Genomic DNA, 19130 nt, shown 5'->3' on the forward strand with positions numbered 1-19130 from the left:
AGGGTAACCACAAATCAAAAGCATGTAAGAGTCACAAAAACCAAAAAGAAGCCAAGATAATACAAAAGAAATTTACCAAACCACAAAAAGAAAAAGAAACAAAGAGGAAATACCAAATCAATTGGAAAACTAAGTTCAAAATGGCAATAAACACACATCTATCAATAATTATCATAAATGTCAGTGGACTATATTCTCCAATCAAAAGACACAGGGTGGCATATTGGATAATAAAATAAGAGCCTCAAATATGCTGCACACAAAAGACCCATTTTAGGGTGAAGGACACACATAGATTGAAAGTGAAATGTAGAAAAAGATATTTCATGCAAATGGAAACGACAAGAAAACAGGAGTAGCAACACTGATTCAGACAAAACAGACTTTCAAACAAAGGCCATAAAGATAAAGAAGGACACTATACAATGACTAAAGGAGCAATACAAGATGAGGATATTATACTCGTTAACATATATGCACCCAATATAGAAGCACCTAAATACATAAAGCAAATACTAACAGACATAAAGGGAGAAACTGATGGGAACACAAGCATAGTAGAATTTTAACACCCCATTAACATCATTGGACAGATCTTCCAGATGAAAATCAATAAGGCAACAGATACTAAATGACACGATAGAGCAGTTGGACTTCATTGATATTTTTAGTACATTACCTCTCCAAAACACAGAACGTACATTCTTTTCAAGTGCACAAGGAACATTCTCTAGGATAGATCATATACTTGGGCACAAAAGAAGCCTCAACAAATTTAAGAGGACAGAAATTATTTCAAGCATCTTTTTCTGACCACAGCACTAGAAGTCAGCCACACACACACAAAAAGAGATAAAAACGACAGCATGGAGATTAAACAACATGCTACTAAAAAAACCAGTGGGTCAATGATGAAGTCAAAGAATAAATTAAAAAATACTTTGAGACAGATGACAATGAAAACACAACCACACAAAATTTATGTGATGCAGCAAAAGCAGTCCTAAGAGGGAAGTTTACAGCAATACAGGCCTTCCTCAAAAACAAGCACAATCTCAAGTAAACAGCCTAACCTAACCAGCACTGAAAGAATTAGAAAAAGAAGAGCAAACCAAACCTAAAGTCAGCAGAGGAAGGAAATAACAAAGATCAGGGAGTAAATAAATAAAATAGAGATTAAAAAATAGAAAAAAAATCAATCAAACCAAGAGCTGTTTTTTTGAAAGAGTAAACAAAATGGACAAACCTCTGGCCAGGCTCACCAAGAAGAAAAGAGAGAGCACAAATAAACAAAATAAGAAAAGAAAATGGAGAAATTACAACCAATATCACAGAAATTAAAAAAAAAAGAGAGAGAATATTATGAACATGGAATATATGGAACATGGAATACACATGGAAACAAACTGGACAACCTAGAAGAAATGGTCAAGTTTCTGGAAACATACAGCTCACCAAGAATGAATCAAGAAGAAATAGACCACTTGAACAGTCCAAACACTAGAAATGAAATAGAATCAGCAATAAATAACCTCCCTACAAACAAAAGTCCAGGACCAGATGCCTTCACTGGGGAATGCCACTACACGTACAAAGAAGAACTCATACCAATCCTTCTCAGATTCTTCCAAAAGATCGAAAAGGAGGGAATACTCCCAAACTCATTCTATGAAGCCACCATCACCCTGACAGCAAAACCAAAGACACTGCCAAAAAGAAAATTACAGGCCAATATCATTGATGAACATAGATGCAAAAATCCTCAACAAAATATTAGAAAACAGAGTCCAACAGCACATTAAAAAGATCATACACCATGATCAAGTTGGATTCATCCCAGGGACACAAAGGTGGTTCAACATATGCAAATCAATCAACGTGCTACACCCCATCAACCAAAGAAAGGACAAACATCACATGATCATCTCAATCGATGCAGAAAAAGCATTTGATAAAATTCAACACCTATTTATGATAAAAACTCTTACCAAAGTGGGTATAGAGTAAACATATCTCAACATCATACAAGCTATTTATGACAAACCCACAGCCAGCATAATACTCAACAGTGAAAAACTGAAGGCTTTCCCACTAAAATCTGGAACAAGACAAGGATGCCCACTCTCACCACATCTATTCAACACAGTCTTGGAAGTCCTAGCTACAGCAATCAGGCAAGAAAAAGAAATAAAAGGGATCCAAACTGGAAAAGAAGAGGTAAAGGTGTCACTATATGCAGATGACATGATACTATATATAGAAAACCCTAAAAGCTCCACACAAAAACTACTAGAGCTGATAAAAGAATTCAGCAAGGTAGCAGGATACAAGGTTAACATACAGAAATCAGTTGCATTTCTTTACACTAACAATGAAATAGCAGGAAAAGAAAATAAACAATCCCTTTTGAAATTGCATCCAAAACAATAAAATACTTAGGAATAAATCTGACCAAGCTGGTGAAAGACTTACACATGGAAAACTATGAAACACTGATTAAGGAAATTAAAGATGACTTAAAGAAATGGAAAGTTAGTCCATGCTCTTGAATTGGAAGAATCAATATTGTTAAAATGGTCATACTGCCCAAGGCAATCTACAGATTTAATGTGATCCCTATCAAATTACCTATGACATTTTTCACAGAATTAGAACTAATCCTAAAACTTATATGTAATCACAAAAGACCCAGAATTGCCAAAGCAATAATGAAGAAAAAGAATGAAGCTGGAGGAATAACCCTCCCAGACTTCAGACAATACTACAGAGCTACAGTAATCAAAACAATGTGGTACGGGCATGAAAGCAGACATATGGATCAATGGAACAGAACAGAGAGCCCAGAAATAAACCCACAGATCTATGGTCAACTAATCTTTGACAGAGGAGGCAAAAATATACAAAGGAGAAAAGACAGTCTCTTTAGCAAGTGGTGTTGGGAGAACTGGACAGCAGCATGTAAATCAGTGAAGTTAGAACACTCCCTCACACCATACACAAAAATAAACTCAAAATCTCTTAAAGACTTAAATATAAGACAAGACACGATAAACTTCCTAGAAGAAAACATTGGCAAAATATTCTATGACATAAATCTTAGCAATGTTTTCCCAGGGCAGTCTACCCAGGCAATAGAAATAAGAGCAAAAATTAACAAATGGGACTAATTAAACTTATAAGCTTTTGCACAGCAAAGGAAACCATAAGCAAAGCAGAAAGACCACATATAAAATGGGAGAAAATATTTGCAAATGATGCAACCAACAAAGGTTTAATTTCCAGAATATATAAACAGCTCATACAGCTTAATAACAAAAAACCAACAACCCAATCCAAAAATGGGCAGATCTACACAAACAGTTCTCCAATGAAGACATACAAATGGCCAAGAGGCACATGAAAAAATGCTATCAGAGAAATGCAAATCAAAACTACAATGAGGTATCACCTCACACCAGTCAGAATGGTCATCATTCAAAAGCCCGTGAATGATAAATGTTGGAGAGAGTTTGAAGAAAAGGGAACCCTCCTACACTGCTGGTGGGAATGTACTTTTGCACAGCCATTATGGAAAACAGTTGGAGATTCCTCAAAAAAACTAAAAATAGACTTACCATATGATTCAGCAATCCCACTCGTGGGCCTATAACCGGAGGAAACTCTAATTCAAAAAGATACATGCTCCCCAATGTTCATAGCAGCACTATACACAACAGCCAAGACATGGAAGCAACTTAAATGTCCATCAACAGATGACTGGGTAAAGAAGCTGTGGTATATTTATACAATGCAATAATACTCAGGCATAAAAAAGAATAAAATAATACCATTTGCAGCAACATGGATGGACCCAGAAATCATCACTCTAAGTGAAGTAAGCCAGAAAGAGAAAGAAAAATACCATATGATATCACTCATACATGAAATCTAAAAGAAAGAAAAAAAGAGGATATTAATGAACTCATCTACAAAACAGAAACTAACTCCCAGACATAGTAAACAAGCTTAGGTTACCAGGTGGGTAGGAGGGTGGGAAGGGATAAATTTGGGAGTTTGAGATTTGCAAAAATGTTAGCCACTGCATATAAACATAGATTTAAAAAATTCCTTCTGTATAGCACAGGGAACTATATTCAATATCTTGTAATAACCTTTAATGAAAAAGAATATGAAAACAAATATATGTATGTATATGCATGACTGGGACATTGTGCTGTACACCAGAAATTGACACGTTGTAACTGACTGCATTTCAACTAACAAAACCCCAAGTATTTAATAGTAACAACATATAAGTATATACACAGATAAAAATATTTCCTTTTGAACAAAACTATCTAATACTATGTTACTTTCTTATAATATTTGCTGAAACAATTTATACAAAGCTGTGGTGTTTGGGGACAACTAGAACAATATATTCCTGTCTTTTTTACATTTTTTCTAGTTTCTTGTTTCAAAGTTTGCCTGCTTTTCTGACAACAGAGGATGCACATTCTTCTGATTGTTTTGCCTTGTGGAGTTTTTTCTAATTTGTAAATTGTGAATCAATTCTCCTTTATCCCTTTGCGTATTATTGGACCTAAAATTCAGAGACTATAACCATTCCTTAACTAAAAGTTCCCTAACAAAACTAACAAATATCAAAGTAACGCCACAGTATCCCACGTTATTCCGTTATCCGAATTTATTCCATGCAGAATAATGACATCCCAAGAAGAAATAAAACTGTAAAGAGGTTGAAAATTGAAAATAAGAAATTGTTTTTTTGGAAGGAGAGTATAGCTCAGTGGTAGAGTATGTGCTTAGCACGCACGAGGTCCTGGGTTCAATCCCCAGCACCTCCATTTAATAAATAAATAAATAAACCTAATTACCTCCCCCCCAAACAACAACAAAAACAAAAGTAATAAAAAATCAAAAATCGAAAAAAAAAGAAATTGTTTTTTAAAACAACTCCAATCATACTAGAAAAACAGTTAACTATAAGCACATATACTATTAGTGCATCACACTGCAGTGAAGTGTGATTCTGGGCCCCGCAGGAAACACACCCCATTTGTGTTGGGCAATCAACATGTTAAAAAGATTTTCTCCGCTGACATTTCTCTCCCTTGCCAAGTCTGATCCAGCCTGCCAACGAGGGGAGACCAAGATCCTGAACCATGAGCTCATGCTCCTTAAAGAGACTTGTCACAAGCCAGAAAGGCAGGGAATGTGGGGATAGCAGGGGAAACGCCATTCTCACGCCTACAGAGACAAAGTGGGTCTTGCAATGGGCAGGGTGGCTCTGGCAGCAGGAAGTGAGAACAGCAGGAAGGTGCATCATCACAGCCCAGAGCATCCATCTGTCAGATACAGGCCATCTGGCGAGCTGACAAGGTCATTCTGATTCCCATTTTGTAGATGAAGAAACAGAGCCTTGAAGAGGCTGTGTGTCCTAGGCCACACACACCTTGAGTGGTGGTGGAGCTGGGCTTTGAAACTATGTTGCCTGTCTCTAGAACCTGCTTTACCCCTTACGCTGTTGTGTCTCGCGGGTCCTTGGGGTGGACAGAATTCTAAGATGCCTCCTGCCAAAAGTCCCACCCTTGGCATGTACACATCTTTTCCCAGTCATTCAATCCAAGACTAATCTAGGTGTGGCTGTGAGGGGAATTTGGAGATGTCATGAAAATCCCAAATCAACTGACCTTGAGATGGATGGGCCTGACCTTATCATATGAGCCCTTTAAACTGGGGCCAGGAGGACAGATGAGGAAATCAGACTGGAAGCACAAGAATTTGACACTGTTCCCGGCTTGAAGATGGAGGGGGAATACATGGCAAGGAATGAAGGGGGCCTCGGGGTTTTCTCAAGAGTAGACTGGGGGTCATAGGTTTGGGGTAAGAAAATCACAAAAGCATCCCCGACTTACAGCCAGCAAGGGACCTCATCCTGCAAAAGCCAACTGAGTGAGCTTAGAAATGGCTTCTTCCCACAGCCTCCTGAAAAGAAATCAGCCAGCTGACACTCTGATTTCAGCCACTGAGGCCTTGGGCAGAGAACCAACCATACTGCATCAGGCAGGATGCTAAGTTTGGGCCAATTTATCACAATGCACTACAGTGCCTGACCAATGGTCTCAAGCATCAGTCCAGGCTGTCACACCTACCAGACTCTGCATCCTCATGCCTCTCCAGGCCTCCAAGAGGCCCAACACTGCCCCACTGGGCTCCCACCGGCCCTTAGAGCACCGTTATTCTCTGTAGGAACCAGGTAAGTGCAGTGAGATGAGGACTGGCCTTGGAGTTAGAAGATTCTGAGCAAGCCTTGAACTTCTCAGGGCCTCGCCTGCTTTCTTAACTGCTGACCTTGGGGCAAGCCAGACAGCTCTACACCTGTGACACCAAATACTATCCGTAGCCACTAGCCACATATGACTATTTAAATCCAAATTCATGAAAGTCATGTAGAATTAAAAATTGTTTGCTGAGTTGGATTGCCTGATAAAATATAGGCTGCCCAGTTAAATTTAAATTTCAGATAAATAGATGATTTTTTTTTATTATAACTGAGTTCCAAATATTGCATGAGATAAACTAAAAAAAAATTTATCAAATTCAAATTTAACTAAGCAGCCTTATTTTTCAACTAATTCATTTTCCAGAAGTTTCAGATTTACAGAAAAATTGTGGCAATAGCACTGAGTTCCCATATACCTCACACCCGGTTTCCCCATTATTAATATCTTGATCCAAATGGTACATCTGTTCAATTAATGGACCAATGCTAATATGTTGATATTAACTAAAATGCCTACTCTATTCAGATCTCTGGGGTGGGGGGATATAGCTCAGAGGTAGAGCGCATGCCCAGCACGCATGAAGTCCTGGGCTCAATCCCTAGTACCTCCATTAAGTAAATAAACCTAATCCACCCCCAAACCACCGCCCCCCGAAAAAGGACTCACTTTAAAAAAGAAAGAAAGCAACCAGATATCAGTACCTTGCGACGCCCTTAGCAGCAGTCCAGCACCGAGGATACTCCAGGTCGTCCAAGAGTGCCGGTAGGTGGTCCGGCCCCCAGTTCCTCCCTGTTGGCTTTTTCCATCCTCTGTTTCTCCTCCTCCTCAGGGAAGACGGGGCATGAGTGGCCCTCTTGGTCCTGGTCCTGTGGGCTCCTGAGTTCTTCATTTGTGCTTCCTCTGGACTCCAGTGTCCCCATCAGAGGAGGCAAAGGGCTCAGCCTTCAAGCAGTGCCGGGGCAGGTCTGACTCCCGCCTGGTGCCTCGGGACCAGGAAGCTGTAGCTCTGCAGCGGCCACACCTGGCTGGTTATGAGGCTCACCTGGAGAGCTCTCTAATGCTTCTATTTCCCTGAGCCCCACCCACACGGATTCAAATGGAGCAGGTTCAAGTCAGCCCAGTGGAGCTGATAATCAGCCACATTAGACAGTCCTGAGGCTGGCTGACCAGCAAGAGGCCAAGACTGGGCCGTACTCTGCCGAAGTCTGCACTGAAGACCCCAGGGTAGGGTCTGAGTCTGACTTTTTAAAATAGGTGCTACCTAACTGATGAAAACTTCTATTTCTGCTCTTTCCTCAGTGGACACAGAGTTAGGTGCTAACAGACCCTTCTGAGAGCCTCCTTTCCCCTTCCTACTTGCCCAGGTGAATGGGAAGCATAGTAGTTTGGTATTTCCATGTGCTACCTTACCCTTAGCAGCAGCCCAGCGCTGAGGATACTCACCTATTCAGAGGAGCCTCGTGGTCTTTTCCTTCTTCATTATCTTTCTAGCCTATATCACGTCTCTGGTCCCTTGGATCAGGGACAGAGCCAGACTGCATCCTGCACCCGCTCTGTGTTGCCATCCATCGTATTTTGGGAGGTTAACTTGTTCCTTGGGATTACACAGATGGAGAGGACCTCCACTCAGACCCGCCCCACAGCGGACACAGGTGACTTAGATAGTGAGATTCAGCTCTGCTGTGGGACTTCTGAATTGTGCTGTAAAAGGGATGAGACCTTCGGGGACCTTGGGACTGGGTAAATATGTTTTGCGTTTGGGACAGACGTGCATCTTTGTGGGGGCCCAAGGGCAGACTGGGTAAGCAGAATGTCCTGTCCCAAAGGTGTCCAGGTCCTAATGCCAGGAGCCCGGGACCATGCTACCTTACATGGCAAAAGGGCCTTGAGATGACGAGATTATCCTGGTGGGCCTAATCTTATCACAAGAGTCCTTAAAAGCAGAGAAATTTCTTGAACAGTAAGCAGGATGCATGAGGCATGAGGCAGAGTGGGAGGTCAGAGAGACAACCACATGACTTTTGTTCACCATGTGTGTCCCCAGAGCCTGGAACCCAGCAGGAAGTGCTTAGTGACAGAAAGACCAGTGAAGTGAACACTGAGCACCTGCTAAGACTGCATGGATCCCATAACAGCCACGAAGACAAGCTACCCTCTGACTCCAAGCCATCCCTTTTCTACAGATGACAGAAATAAGTCTCAGAGAGGTGAAGTGACCCACCCAAGGTCACCCAGTTAATAAACAGCAGGGCTGAGATTCAAAAATCAGAACCCATCTGGTTGCCAAACCCTACACCACCCCAGCCCCCACCCCATTAGGACTTGGCCATAATGGGTGAAACCCCCGGGGTGGATAGCCGTGAAGCCTCTCGTGGTCCGTTTTGTTCCTTTGCTTCCTTCCGCGGCTTTCCATTCTGGTCACTGGCTGTCAGCCCATTTCTGACGGAATGTGCCCAGGACAGACCAGCAGGGGGCGCTAGTATCCAAGTGTATAGACCTGGAGTTCCCAGAGGGTCTGAGGAGTTTCTCAGAATGAAGGTCCTGGCCGCCTCCCCCACGGCGCGGGACACCAACTGGCTGGAAACCCATCTCTGCTCCAGCCTGTGGGTCAGATGTCCTTGGGCAAAGGGCTTCATCTCCTTGGCGGCAGTCCTCCCTGAGGAGGGGGAAAGAACCTCCCAGGGGCCTTGACACAGTAAAATGCAGTAACAGGGGAAAGCACTGTCCCTGGCTTGTAGTTCTTGGTTGAATTTGCATTCTTTATCAAGAGATGTTGAATGATTCTCACAGGACTGTAATTTCAAATTCTGCCCAAATCACATGAATCTTTTATTTTGACTCAGCTGTCTCTTTCCTTTTCCTGCAGCCTTTTATGTTTTTACACAGTCTTCCCTAGCTTTACTTCAGAATGCTCTCAAACATTCTGGCAAGCGCCCTCAGGATGCTTATAAACTCCCGGGGATGCTTGATTCAAAATGTCCTCTTACACAGGGCCTGTGAGGGGTCTCCTTTCACTTGAAAGCTCTTGCAAGCCGAGTGTAAACTCAAGAACATCATGCCTTTGTGTGTGTATTTCCTCTGCCTTTCTATCTAAAAACCAGCCACTCACAGAACATTTACTGACTGCCCGTGTGTGTTAGGCACAGACAGAGATCTGTAAGTAAGACATTGTCACATTACTGGAGGCCCCTCCGATGGGGACAAAGATACTAGCACGTTTCAGAATAATTTATGTGCTTGTCTACAGATCCACACTGAGAGGGGCCATCTAATCCGGTTCCTGTGACCCTACCAGATACCACCCACTTCACAAACCGGCCTCCAAGCCCAAGGTCAGACCACCTGGAGCCCAGGTGTGGCTGAGCCTCTCCCTCATCCTCAGTGGGCAGGGGTCCCTGAGGGTCGTCCTTTGCACACAGGCTCCAAGATGTCTGCTAGATGTAGGTCACTATGGCCGAAGATTCGTGTTTCCCCCTTATCCTTACACACAGGCAGCTGCCCAGTGAGTCTGTACTGTGGCCTGAGGTTTAGCAACACTGGCCCCAGTCCGTTTGGTGGCCCAACAGATCTCAGGGCCGTGGTTCCCTGGGGTTTGAAGATGACTCTGTCCAGACTGTCTTCCAGATTCTTTTCCTCTTCATCATTAAATCATACACAAACAGGCCAGGGGACAAAACACCCGATTATTTCACGTGGTCATTCCTTCTTCCTGCTTCACCTGATGCATAAGAATTTTGCGGTAAAACTTCAGCTTTACAAGAATATGCAACAGAAAGAATTAGGGAACTCAGTGATCCAAGACCAGCTAAATGAGGGTTTTTTCTTTTCTTTTTTTCTTCTAATGTAAAGCAGTTCCAAGAAAAGTGAAGTCACGGCCCAGGGTGCTTATTTTCAGTTCTTAGAAAAGAGCCAATTTCAAAAGGGAAGCTTTGCAGCCAGAGCACAGAGCTGGCCCTTGTCTAGAGAGGGGTGCTTGCTGATAAACCAACTTTGATTTGGCATCAGAACACTAAAACCCCCGCCCGAGATGCGTTTTCATTTGGTGATGTCAAGGAGGAAACGCGAGCCGAAACAGTGAGAGTTATTAATATTCAGGGAAACCACAACAGCTCAGCTAACAGCTAACATGCTGAGGTGGCACGCGTCCAGCTCGGAGCCACTGGGAGCCATCGGCAGTCTGCGGGGACTGTTGGAAAAATTCGGGGCACCCTCATCTTCCCACCTCCCACACGCCTGAGATAGTTCCCTGCCCAGGCGACAATATCCACCCCATCAGCGATTTTCAATCAGGCATTCGTTACCAGAAGTTAGGTGAGGACAAAGTGGGCAGGATATGGTTCTTGGCAGTCGGTCTTCGAGCAGAAGAGCAGGCTTCAGATAAGGGAATCTCAGTAAGTCTGATTTTGGTTTAAGGTGTCCGGGAGTCTACCCCACACTCAGCTCCAGGGCTACTATTGGGAAACCCATAATAATTTTGGAATAAAGTGTGGACCTAAGAATCCAATAACAGGGATTCCACGGAGTATAACAAAATTAAGAGTCAGTGTAATCAAAAACAACTGGTCAACTGTCCCTGCCACGAGGAGCCTAAGGAGACACGATGATTTCATGTCACGGGGTATCCTGGGTGGGGTCCTGGAACCAAAAAAGGACATGAGAAAAAATACTAAGAAATCTGAATAAAGAATAATAGACTGTGGTTAATATCAACATCTCATTGCTGGTTCACCAGTTGTAGCAAATGTTCCCTATTCATTAAGATGGTAATAAGAAGGGAAACTGAGAGTAAGCATATGGGAACCCTTCGGACCCTCTTTGCAATTTTTCTGTGGCTCTCAAACTATTCTAAATATATATATATATATATATATATATATATATATATATATATATATATATATATTTTTTTTTTTTTTAAGAGACAACTGATGGATATGAGTGTGAACTTACTCCCAGCAATAATTATTTGGTGTCTACCAAGTGCCAGGAACATGCACACACATCTTCACTTAATCCTCACACTAGTGCTATGAGCTCGGTATAATCTGCATTTTATAGACAAGGAAATAAAAGCACAGAGAAGGTAGGCAACTTGCTTATGGTCACACAGCAACTTTAACAACAGGTGAAGGGCTCACAGAGCACCCGATGAAGTTCAGCAACATTGCCTGAAAATCTCCAAACTCTGAACATAAACCAGCTCGAGACAAGCTTCAAGCAGTCAACAGACCCAGATCGGTAATAAAAAGTGTGCACTTTCCAGTTTCCCCACCTTCAAAAGAAAATGCTAGAGTTTAAAAATAGAACACACCCACAACACTGACAACACCGAATGCTGGGGAGGCTGTAGGACAGGAACTCTCAGACACTGTTGATGGGGAAGGCAAAAGGGTGCAGTGCTTGGGAAGTCAGTGCTCCAGACTATAGGTCCCCCCCAAAAGTGCTACAGACTGCCCCCCCCAAGTCATATGTTGAAACCCAACTCCCAGTGTGATAGTATGTGGAGGTGGGGCCTTAGGAGGTGAATGGGATTAATGCCTTTTTAAGAAACCCCAGGGAGCAACCTTGCCCCCTTCCACCATGTGAGGACACAGTGAGAGGACAGCCATTTGTGAGAAAGAAAGCGGCATCTTGAATCTGCCAGCACCTTGACCGTGGACTTCTCAGCCTCCAGCATGGTGAAAAGTACGTTTCCGATGTTTTTAAGCCCCTCTTCCCCACCCCCCACTCACTTGCACTCTGTTCTATGGTGCTTTGTTACAGCAGCCTGAATGGACTGAGACAGACAGTCTGGCAGTTTCTTACAAGGCTAGACATAGGCTGACCATATACCCACCAATCGTGCTCCTGGGCATTTACCCCAGTACGTTGAAAACTTATGTCCATACAAAACCTGCACACGAATGTTTACGGAAGCCCCATTAATAACTGCTAAAAACTGGAATCCGATGGATGTCCTTTAGTAAGTGAATGGATAAACAGACTATGGTACATCCAGACAGTGGAGTATTAGGATAAAGAGAAATGAGCTACCAAGTTATAAACTACACGGGGGAACCTTAAATGCATATTGCTGGATGAAAGAAGCCGGTCTGAAAAGGCTACAGACTGTGCTTCCAACCACATGACATTCTGGAAAAGGCAAACTATGGAGACAGTAGAAAAATCAGTAGTTGCCAGGGGAGGCAAGGATGACTAGGTGGAGCACAGAAGAGTTTTTAGGGCAACAAAACTATTCTGTATGATATTGTAATGGGGGATACATGATATTATGCCTTTGTGAAACCCATAGAACTCTATGTACATTGCGAAGAGTGACCCCTAAGGTAAACTATGGACTTTAGTTACCAATGTATCAGTGCTGCTGGGTCATCAATTGTAACAAATGTACCACAGCAAGGCGAGATGTTAATAACAGAGGAAACTGAGGGAGGGCGCCTATCCTGTATCCGAACTCCATACCTCCTGCTCTTTTTTTTTCCTATAAATCTGAGCTGTCTAAAAAAATAAAATCTGATTTTTTTTTAAAACACAGCATAAAACAATTAACAATTAGTTAGTAGTAGAGATCAATAAAACAATTTATTAGTGGTAGAGATCAGTAATCTAGCAAAACTCTCCAGCGATCAGGAACCTAACCTGACCCCCACCTGAGATTTACAATCTAAGGAAAAATGAAGGTTAGGTAAGAAGCAGGGAGCAGCGGCCCCACATTCAGTGCAATCACAGCTAGACAGCATTCTGTACCAAAAACAACGTACAAACTGATTCTGGAGGTCGCTCCCTTGCAGTGTCTTAACACGAGTGATGAGACAGAAGTTTAATTAATGCCTAGAAGCCGTTATTCATCTTGATTTTTAGTTTCAACGAGAAATTCTGGAAGTGTTTCAACATCCCCAAGTGAAGGAAGAAGGGAACGGTGGGCATGTCCATTTCAGCGGGAAATGGACCTTCAAGGGCTGAGTGGCGTCTGAAACAGAAAGGGGGCTGTCTCTGAGAGGCGCTGTGCCTGCAGTTAGAAGATGCCATTCGGCTTGCAAACTGAATAATTTGGAAGTTGTTGATGGAGAAGACTCGAGCCATGAGATCATTCCTTTTTCACACAGTCTGTTTTCCTGCCCATAACCACATTTTAATCTCTGCAGGCAATGACTGAGATACAAATTTTGCATCGTAAAATAGGGTCACGGTAGTAACGGAAAAAGTATCATCACTTGTCAAACCTGGAAAATGCAACGTGAGATTTCTGTGTGCTTTAGAAAGGGAATTAACACACATAAAACAAAAAACAAAGAACAAAAAAACGGAGGGAGTGTGTGGGGAGGAGAAAGAGAGAGCAAAACGAAACATCTGCTTTTCATCAGCAAATAGTCAAAGCAAGGGGCGGCAGGCGCTGAGTTCACTGGAGGGTCCCAGCATTTAGAAATCCTACATCAGGGCTCCTTGGAGCAAAGCTCTCTAATCAACTTTTGAGAAATATATATTGAGTAATGTCCATGAAATCCACAGGGTATAAGAACCTAAGTTGCTTCAGAATGTTGGTTGTTTTTATCGAGGGCTCCAACATCATCTAAGGAATATTCCTGTGTAGATCTTCCACTTCCAGTTCCCACATGCTTTCATGGAGAGGGTTATCGGAGAGGTCTGTCATCTTCACAGCCTGGAGGCATGGCTCAGGGCTGCAGGCCTGAATCACTCCCATCACCATCACATACTTTCCTAGAAGAAGAAAAGCCCAGTAGAAAGTTCACATTGATAGAGAAAATAAAAACAAAAAAAACAAAACAGAACGCAGTCCTTGAGAGGGCTGAACTTTATCAGAGAGGCAAACTGGAGACTGAAAAATGTGGAGAGTAGATATCAAAATGCCAAGTGAGTTCCACATTGAACCTGGAGGATGACCTCTGCATCTTCTTTGGTTTCTGGTGTTAAAATGTTAGAACAAAATCACCACAGGCTGCTGTACAAAGCTACATGTCCAAGGAATGGAAGAGACTCTCACATCAAAGGATGAGTTTGTAATTAGACAGACTGCTCTAAGACAGGGCCAGAAAACCCCAGCTTTTCTCTTTTTGTTCCTTGCTCAATGTCAGTGTCTGTGACTGGTTTCTGTGCACAGGACTGGTCCTCTTCCTGCAAAGACAACACCCTGACAGCCCCAAAGCAAATCCAATTTTCCCTTCATGTTGCCAAAAGAGCTGGGCAGGCGGGAGCTGCCCTATGCCACCCTGCTGTTCCAACTGCCTGGGACGGATCCCTGCCACCTCTTGCCACCAGCTGGGCACACGCAAGCAAATCAACAAGAGGGCAGGCTGCCATCACAATGATCTAATGACATATTAACCACGACTCTCTTCCCATTCCCTTAGGGAAGTGGCTCTCCTTGAAAGCAAAACTTGGCCAGTCTTAACCACACAAAACTCAATTGTGTAAAAAACCCCAAACACAGCAGGAAGAGCAGGCACGCTGCCAGCCCCCACTGCATGCCCCTGTGAGGCTACTTTAATCATACTGCTTCCAACAGCAAGGCTGGGTTTGCCCTTGGGCCCTGGGGCACTGACTGAAGGAAGCCAGGCCAGACGACACCATACCCTCTGGTCTTCAATGTCTGGCACCATGTACTTAGGTTTTCCTGAACCCATCTCTACATTCTACCTGGGCAAGTAACATGGGGTTCCTCAGTGAGGCTAGGTCTAAAAATACACATGCCACACCCAGTGAATGGCCCTAACCTGCTGGTGGAGATGGAACCCTCAGAAAATGACTGAAGACCCAGGAAAGGAAGAACAAGCCCACGGAGATCCCAGCAGGAGCGGTAAACAGGAGATCCACATGAAATCCACACACAGGAAATCCACACACACGATGGCGCATAACACAACTAGACAGATGAACTCAAAGGCCTGAGCTCTTTCCTCCTGAGATTAGACAGTCTGGTTACTAGTCCTGTTCATTTTACCCACACCCTCCCCTCTCCACTGTCTCCCCTTCTCCTTCCCCACCACGCCCCTCCCTTCCATCAGGCCTTCACCCTCTGACCCAGCAGGCCTGGATCATTTGTCCCTCTTCTGGGCCCAAGGCTCCCTGTGTTCAAGCCCAAGCCTACGACATTATTTTGTTTTAGTGGCCTGCTTACTATTCTGCCTCCCTACCTGAAGGCAGTAACCAATTTGTCAGTCAGACCTTGGTATTAAGCAGCAAGAAGAAATGGCAAAAGACCCCAGCCTGCAGGCATTCAGGCCAGTGGGTGAATCAGATGGGTTCACCAACACAGAATGCCCACTAAGGATACCTACTGGTGCCAACCATATGGGAGCTCCCCCCTCCCCACAGCCTGCCTTCTAAGAGCACTGTCTGGGGGGTGAGATCCCAAACAGCAAGGGACCACATCTATGCCAAGGGTCGGCAAACTTTTTCTGTAAAGGGCCAGAGACTAAATACTTTAGGCTTTGCAGGCCATGGGGTTTCTGTCTCAACTATTCAAGTCTGGCTGTAGTGGGAAACAGCCCTAGACAGTACCTAAATGACCATGTTCCAATAAAACTACTTATGGACACTGATATTGAATTTCATAAACTTCCTTAAAAAATCATTTTTATGGAGGGGGAAGGTAATTAGGTTTTAGGTATTTAGGTAATTGGGTATTTATTGATTTTATCAATTTTAATGGAGGTACTGGGGACTAAACCCAGGACCTCGTGCATGCTGAGCACACTCTACTACTGAGCGATATCCTCCCACCATAAAATTTTCACATGTCATGAAATTGTCTTGATTTTTTTTCAACCATTTGAAAATGTAAAAAACATTTTTAGCTCACGAGCCATGGAAAAAGGGCTGGCAGCCTGTAGTTTGCAGACTTTGTGGTAGACTAACATTGCAATGGAGGGCAGACAGAGGGAGGCTGAAAGGATGGGGCAAGGGTGGGGTGAGAAGGGAGCAGGAGCATTGCATAGTTAAAAACAAAAGTCACAAATTTTGGAACCCTCACTGTGAGCCAGGAGCTGTGTTAAAGCTATTTTTAAAAAAATGCATTGAATCCACACCACAGGCAGGAATTATTGGTCCCTTCAGAAAGAGGCAGGACAGCTCCAGAAAGGTTAAGAAAAGCGCTCCACGGAGCTCAGCCGGATGGAGCCAGTGCCAGGAATTCAACCTAACCCTAAGAATAGTTGTCAGAAAGACACGGTCCCCACCCTGCTGCAGTAAGGCCCAGGGCTTCTCAAAGTGTGGCCTCCAGGCCAGCAGCACCAGCAGCACCTGGAAGCTGGTTAGAGATGCAAATTCTCAGCCCCACCCAGACAAACAGACAGAAACTTTGAGGCTGTGGCCCAGCAGTGTGAGTTTTAACCAGCCCTTAGGGTAAGTCTGATACAGGCTCAAGTCTGAACACAATTGTTTTAAAAGGAAACAGGAATGAACTACAGCCTAAGGCAATTCCATGAAAGAGGGGTACAGCAGGGCTCCCCATTCCTGGGGATCAGGGAGAGCTCCTCTAAGGAAGGTATATTTGAATCCAGACGGTAAGAATGAACAAAAATTTCCCACAGTATTTTCCAAAACTCGATGGGGGAAAAAGTCACCCGTGGGGACGGGGGTTTGTTACAAATACAGAAGTTGGTGGTCCCTTCCCAGGAGATTCCATCTGGGAGGGCTGGTGGTGGTAGGAATCTGTGTATTTCGAACGGCTGCAGGTAATGCTTATCATCGGATCATCTTGGGTGGCGCTTGACTGGAGAGGGGACAGGAAGGAAGGGTATCCAGGCGGGGGGCCAGCTGGGCAAAGACCGGGAGGTGGGACTGCCAGGCCCCGCCCTCGGGCGGTACAAACCGAGGGTCTGCCTCGGGTTTGAATCTGGCCGTTACCTGGGACGAGGCAGGGCCGCCCACGCGGCACGCGCTCTAGGCCGCGCACGGAGAAGGCCCCGCTAGGATCCCGCAGCCGCGCCTCGCCGCTGCCCGCCGCCACCACCGTGCCCTGCATCCACACGGCCGTCAGCTCCAGCGGCCCACGGCCCGCGGCCGCCCGCGACAGCTGCCACGAGCCCGGGCTGCCCTCCGCGTAGCGCCGCAGCTGCTCCGCCAGCACCTTGAGCGGCGGCGACCGCGGGAGCCTTACGGCCGCAGGGCCGCCGCCGGAAATCGAGTCCGCGGGAGATGCAGCCGCCGCCGCCGCCGCCATTCTGCCCGGCAGTCCCTTTCCCGCCAACTTTGATCGGCGAGGCTCGGCCTGCGACCACCAATCAGGGACGCGCTGGCGGAGCCGGCCAATGGTCAGCGCCGGGAGGCGGGACCGCTGAAGAGAGCGGCCCCTCCCATTCTCTAGGAGTGCGCATGCGTACGTAAAGTAAATAAACGCCCCCAAGCTAGGAATGAATGGATGAAATGAATTAAAAGAGAACAAATGAAGGAGGGAGGTAACGAACTCCGTTTCCACGCACCTCAAAATTTGGCGTGCACGCAAATCACCTGGAGAATGTGAGTATTCATCTTTACATCATCTTGCATAGTACGGTTCTCTGAAGCTGATAAATACTAGAAAATACTGAAATGAATAGTAGTATTGATAAGCCCATGTTTATTGGGAGTGATCAAGAATCGAGTCGAGAGATAAGGCTGGAAAGAGGGACAGGGACAGCCAATAAAACTGATTTCTTTTATTACTATTTTTATTTATTACATTTTAATAACAAAATAACTTAAAAGTTCATAAAATACATTACTATATTTTTCAGAAAAGACATACACATTCATTGTAGAAAACTTAGAAAAGGAAATCTAGGATAAGAAAAAATGGTAAAAATCACTTAGATATCAACTCACTGTTAACGTTTGGGTATATTAGTGTCCAAGTTTCAAAATATATACACACGTATGTGTGTTTTATACACAAATACTGTTTTGTATATTGCTTTCACTTATAATAAACATCTTTTCATATCAGCAACTACCTGCTTACTCTTGAATGACTGCACAAGATTTAATTTGTCTCATCACCTATCTAACCAGTATCCTAGAGGTGGGTGGGCATTAGGCTATTTCCAATTTTTCACCTTATAAATCACTACTGTGAACTTACATTTAGAGCTAAATCTTTGTGCATATGTTTCAGATAAATTTCTAGAAATGGGATTGCCCCTTAAAAATTGCATGTCTCTAATCTGTAAAATCCACAAATCCTAAACCAAGCAGTTCTTTTAGTCAAGACCAGTCTCGAGGAGACTTTGTACTCCCAGGGCCTCCTGTAGTATGAGGCTTACTGAAGGTATTCAGCAAGAGCTCAATTTCTATAAAACAGTTAAGACATATTGAGCCCGGCTCTGTCCTAAAAGCTTTGTAGGGAGTGTCCCATGTACCCCCACACCCTATAAAAATTGTTCTACAAAGATGGGGAAACTAGGCTCACAGAAGCTAGGTGGCTTGCCCATGGCCTCTCTGGCAGTAGCTTCTGTGGAGTCCTGGCCTCTATGCCTCAACTCTAACCTATAGAGTAACCAGTCCTAGCTTGAAAAGGAAGCAGGGATTTTAACCAAGAGAGAATCCCACCCCTTCAAGCCTGCTGGGTATGACTGGCCTTCCCCAAGTCACCCAAAGGCCAGGGAAGTGATGGAGTAAAGGCCAAGGAATTACCCACCATTCTCTTGGCCTTCAAATTTGCACATGCATTCTCTCGTACTCTACAAACACACACCCCTCAAGCTGTGCTGCTGGCAGAGTGATCTTTCCAAAACACAAGCCTGGGGGTGGGGAGGGGTAAATTGGAAGTTTGAAATGTGCAGATACTAACTACTGTATATAAAATAGATAAACAACAAGGCCCTTTTTGGGGGGAGGGTATAGCTC

At 44.2% G+C, this 19130-nt stretch overlaps 1 protein-coding gene across 1 annotated transcript; it reads right to left on the reverse strand.

Annotated features, from left to right (window-relative positions):
* Nucleotides 1–12843: 12843 nt before the first annotated feature.
* RMI2 (RecQ mediated genome instability 2) lies at nt 12844–17478 on the reverse strand. The gene is made up of 2 exons (XM_010980042.3): nt 17154–17478; nt 12844–14006 (listed from the first exon to the last, which is right to left on the reverse strand). The coding sequence occupies exons 1-2, from the start codon at nt 17467–17469 to the stop codon at nt 13858–13860; spliced, it is 465 nt and encodes a 154-aa protein (XP_010978344.2). The 5' UTR covers nt 17470–17478; the 3' UTR covers nt 12844–13857.
* Between the last annotated feature and the right edge of the window lie 1652 nt (nt 17479–19130).

This window comes from Camelus dromedarius, chromosome 24, assembly GCF_036321535.1.
Source record: "Camelus dromedarius isolate mCamDro1 chromosome 24, mCamDro1.pat, whole genome shotgun sequence".
Lineage (NCBI taxonomy): Eukaryota > Metazoa > Chordata > Mammalia > Artiodactyla > Camelidae > Camelus > Camelus dromedarius.

Coding starts and splice junctions, on each gene's coding strand:
- RMI2 (XM_010980042.3), bottom strand. CDS start 17,469: ATGGCGGCGGCGGCGGCGGCTGCATCTCCCGCGGACTCGATTTCCGGC. Junction 14,007..17,153: donor GCGGCCCTGCCTCGTCCCAG/GTAACGGCCAGA, acceptor TTCTTCTTCTAG/GAAAGTATGTGATGGTGATG.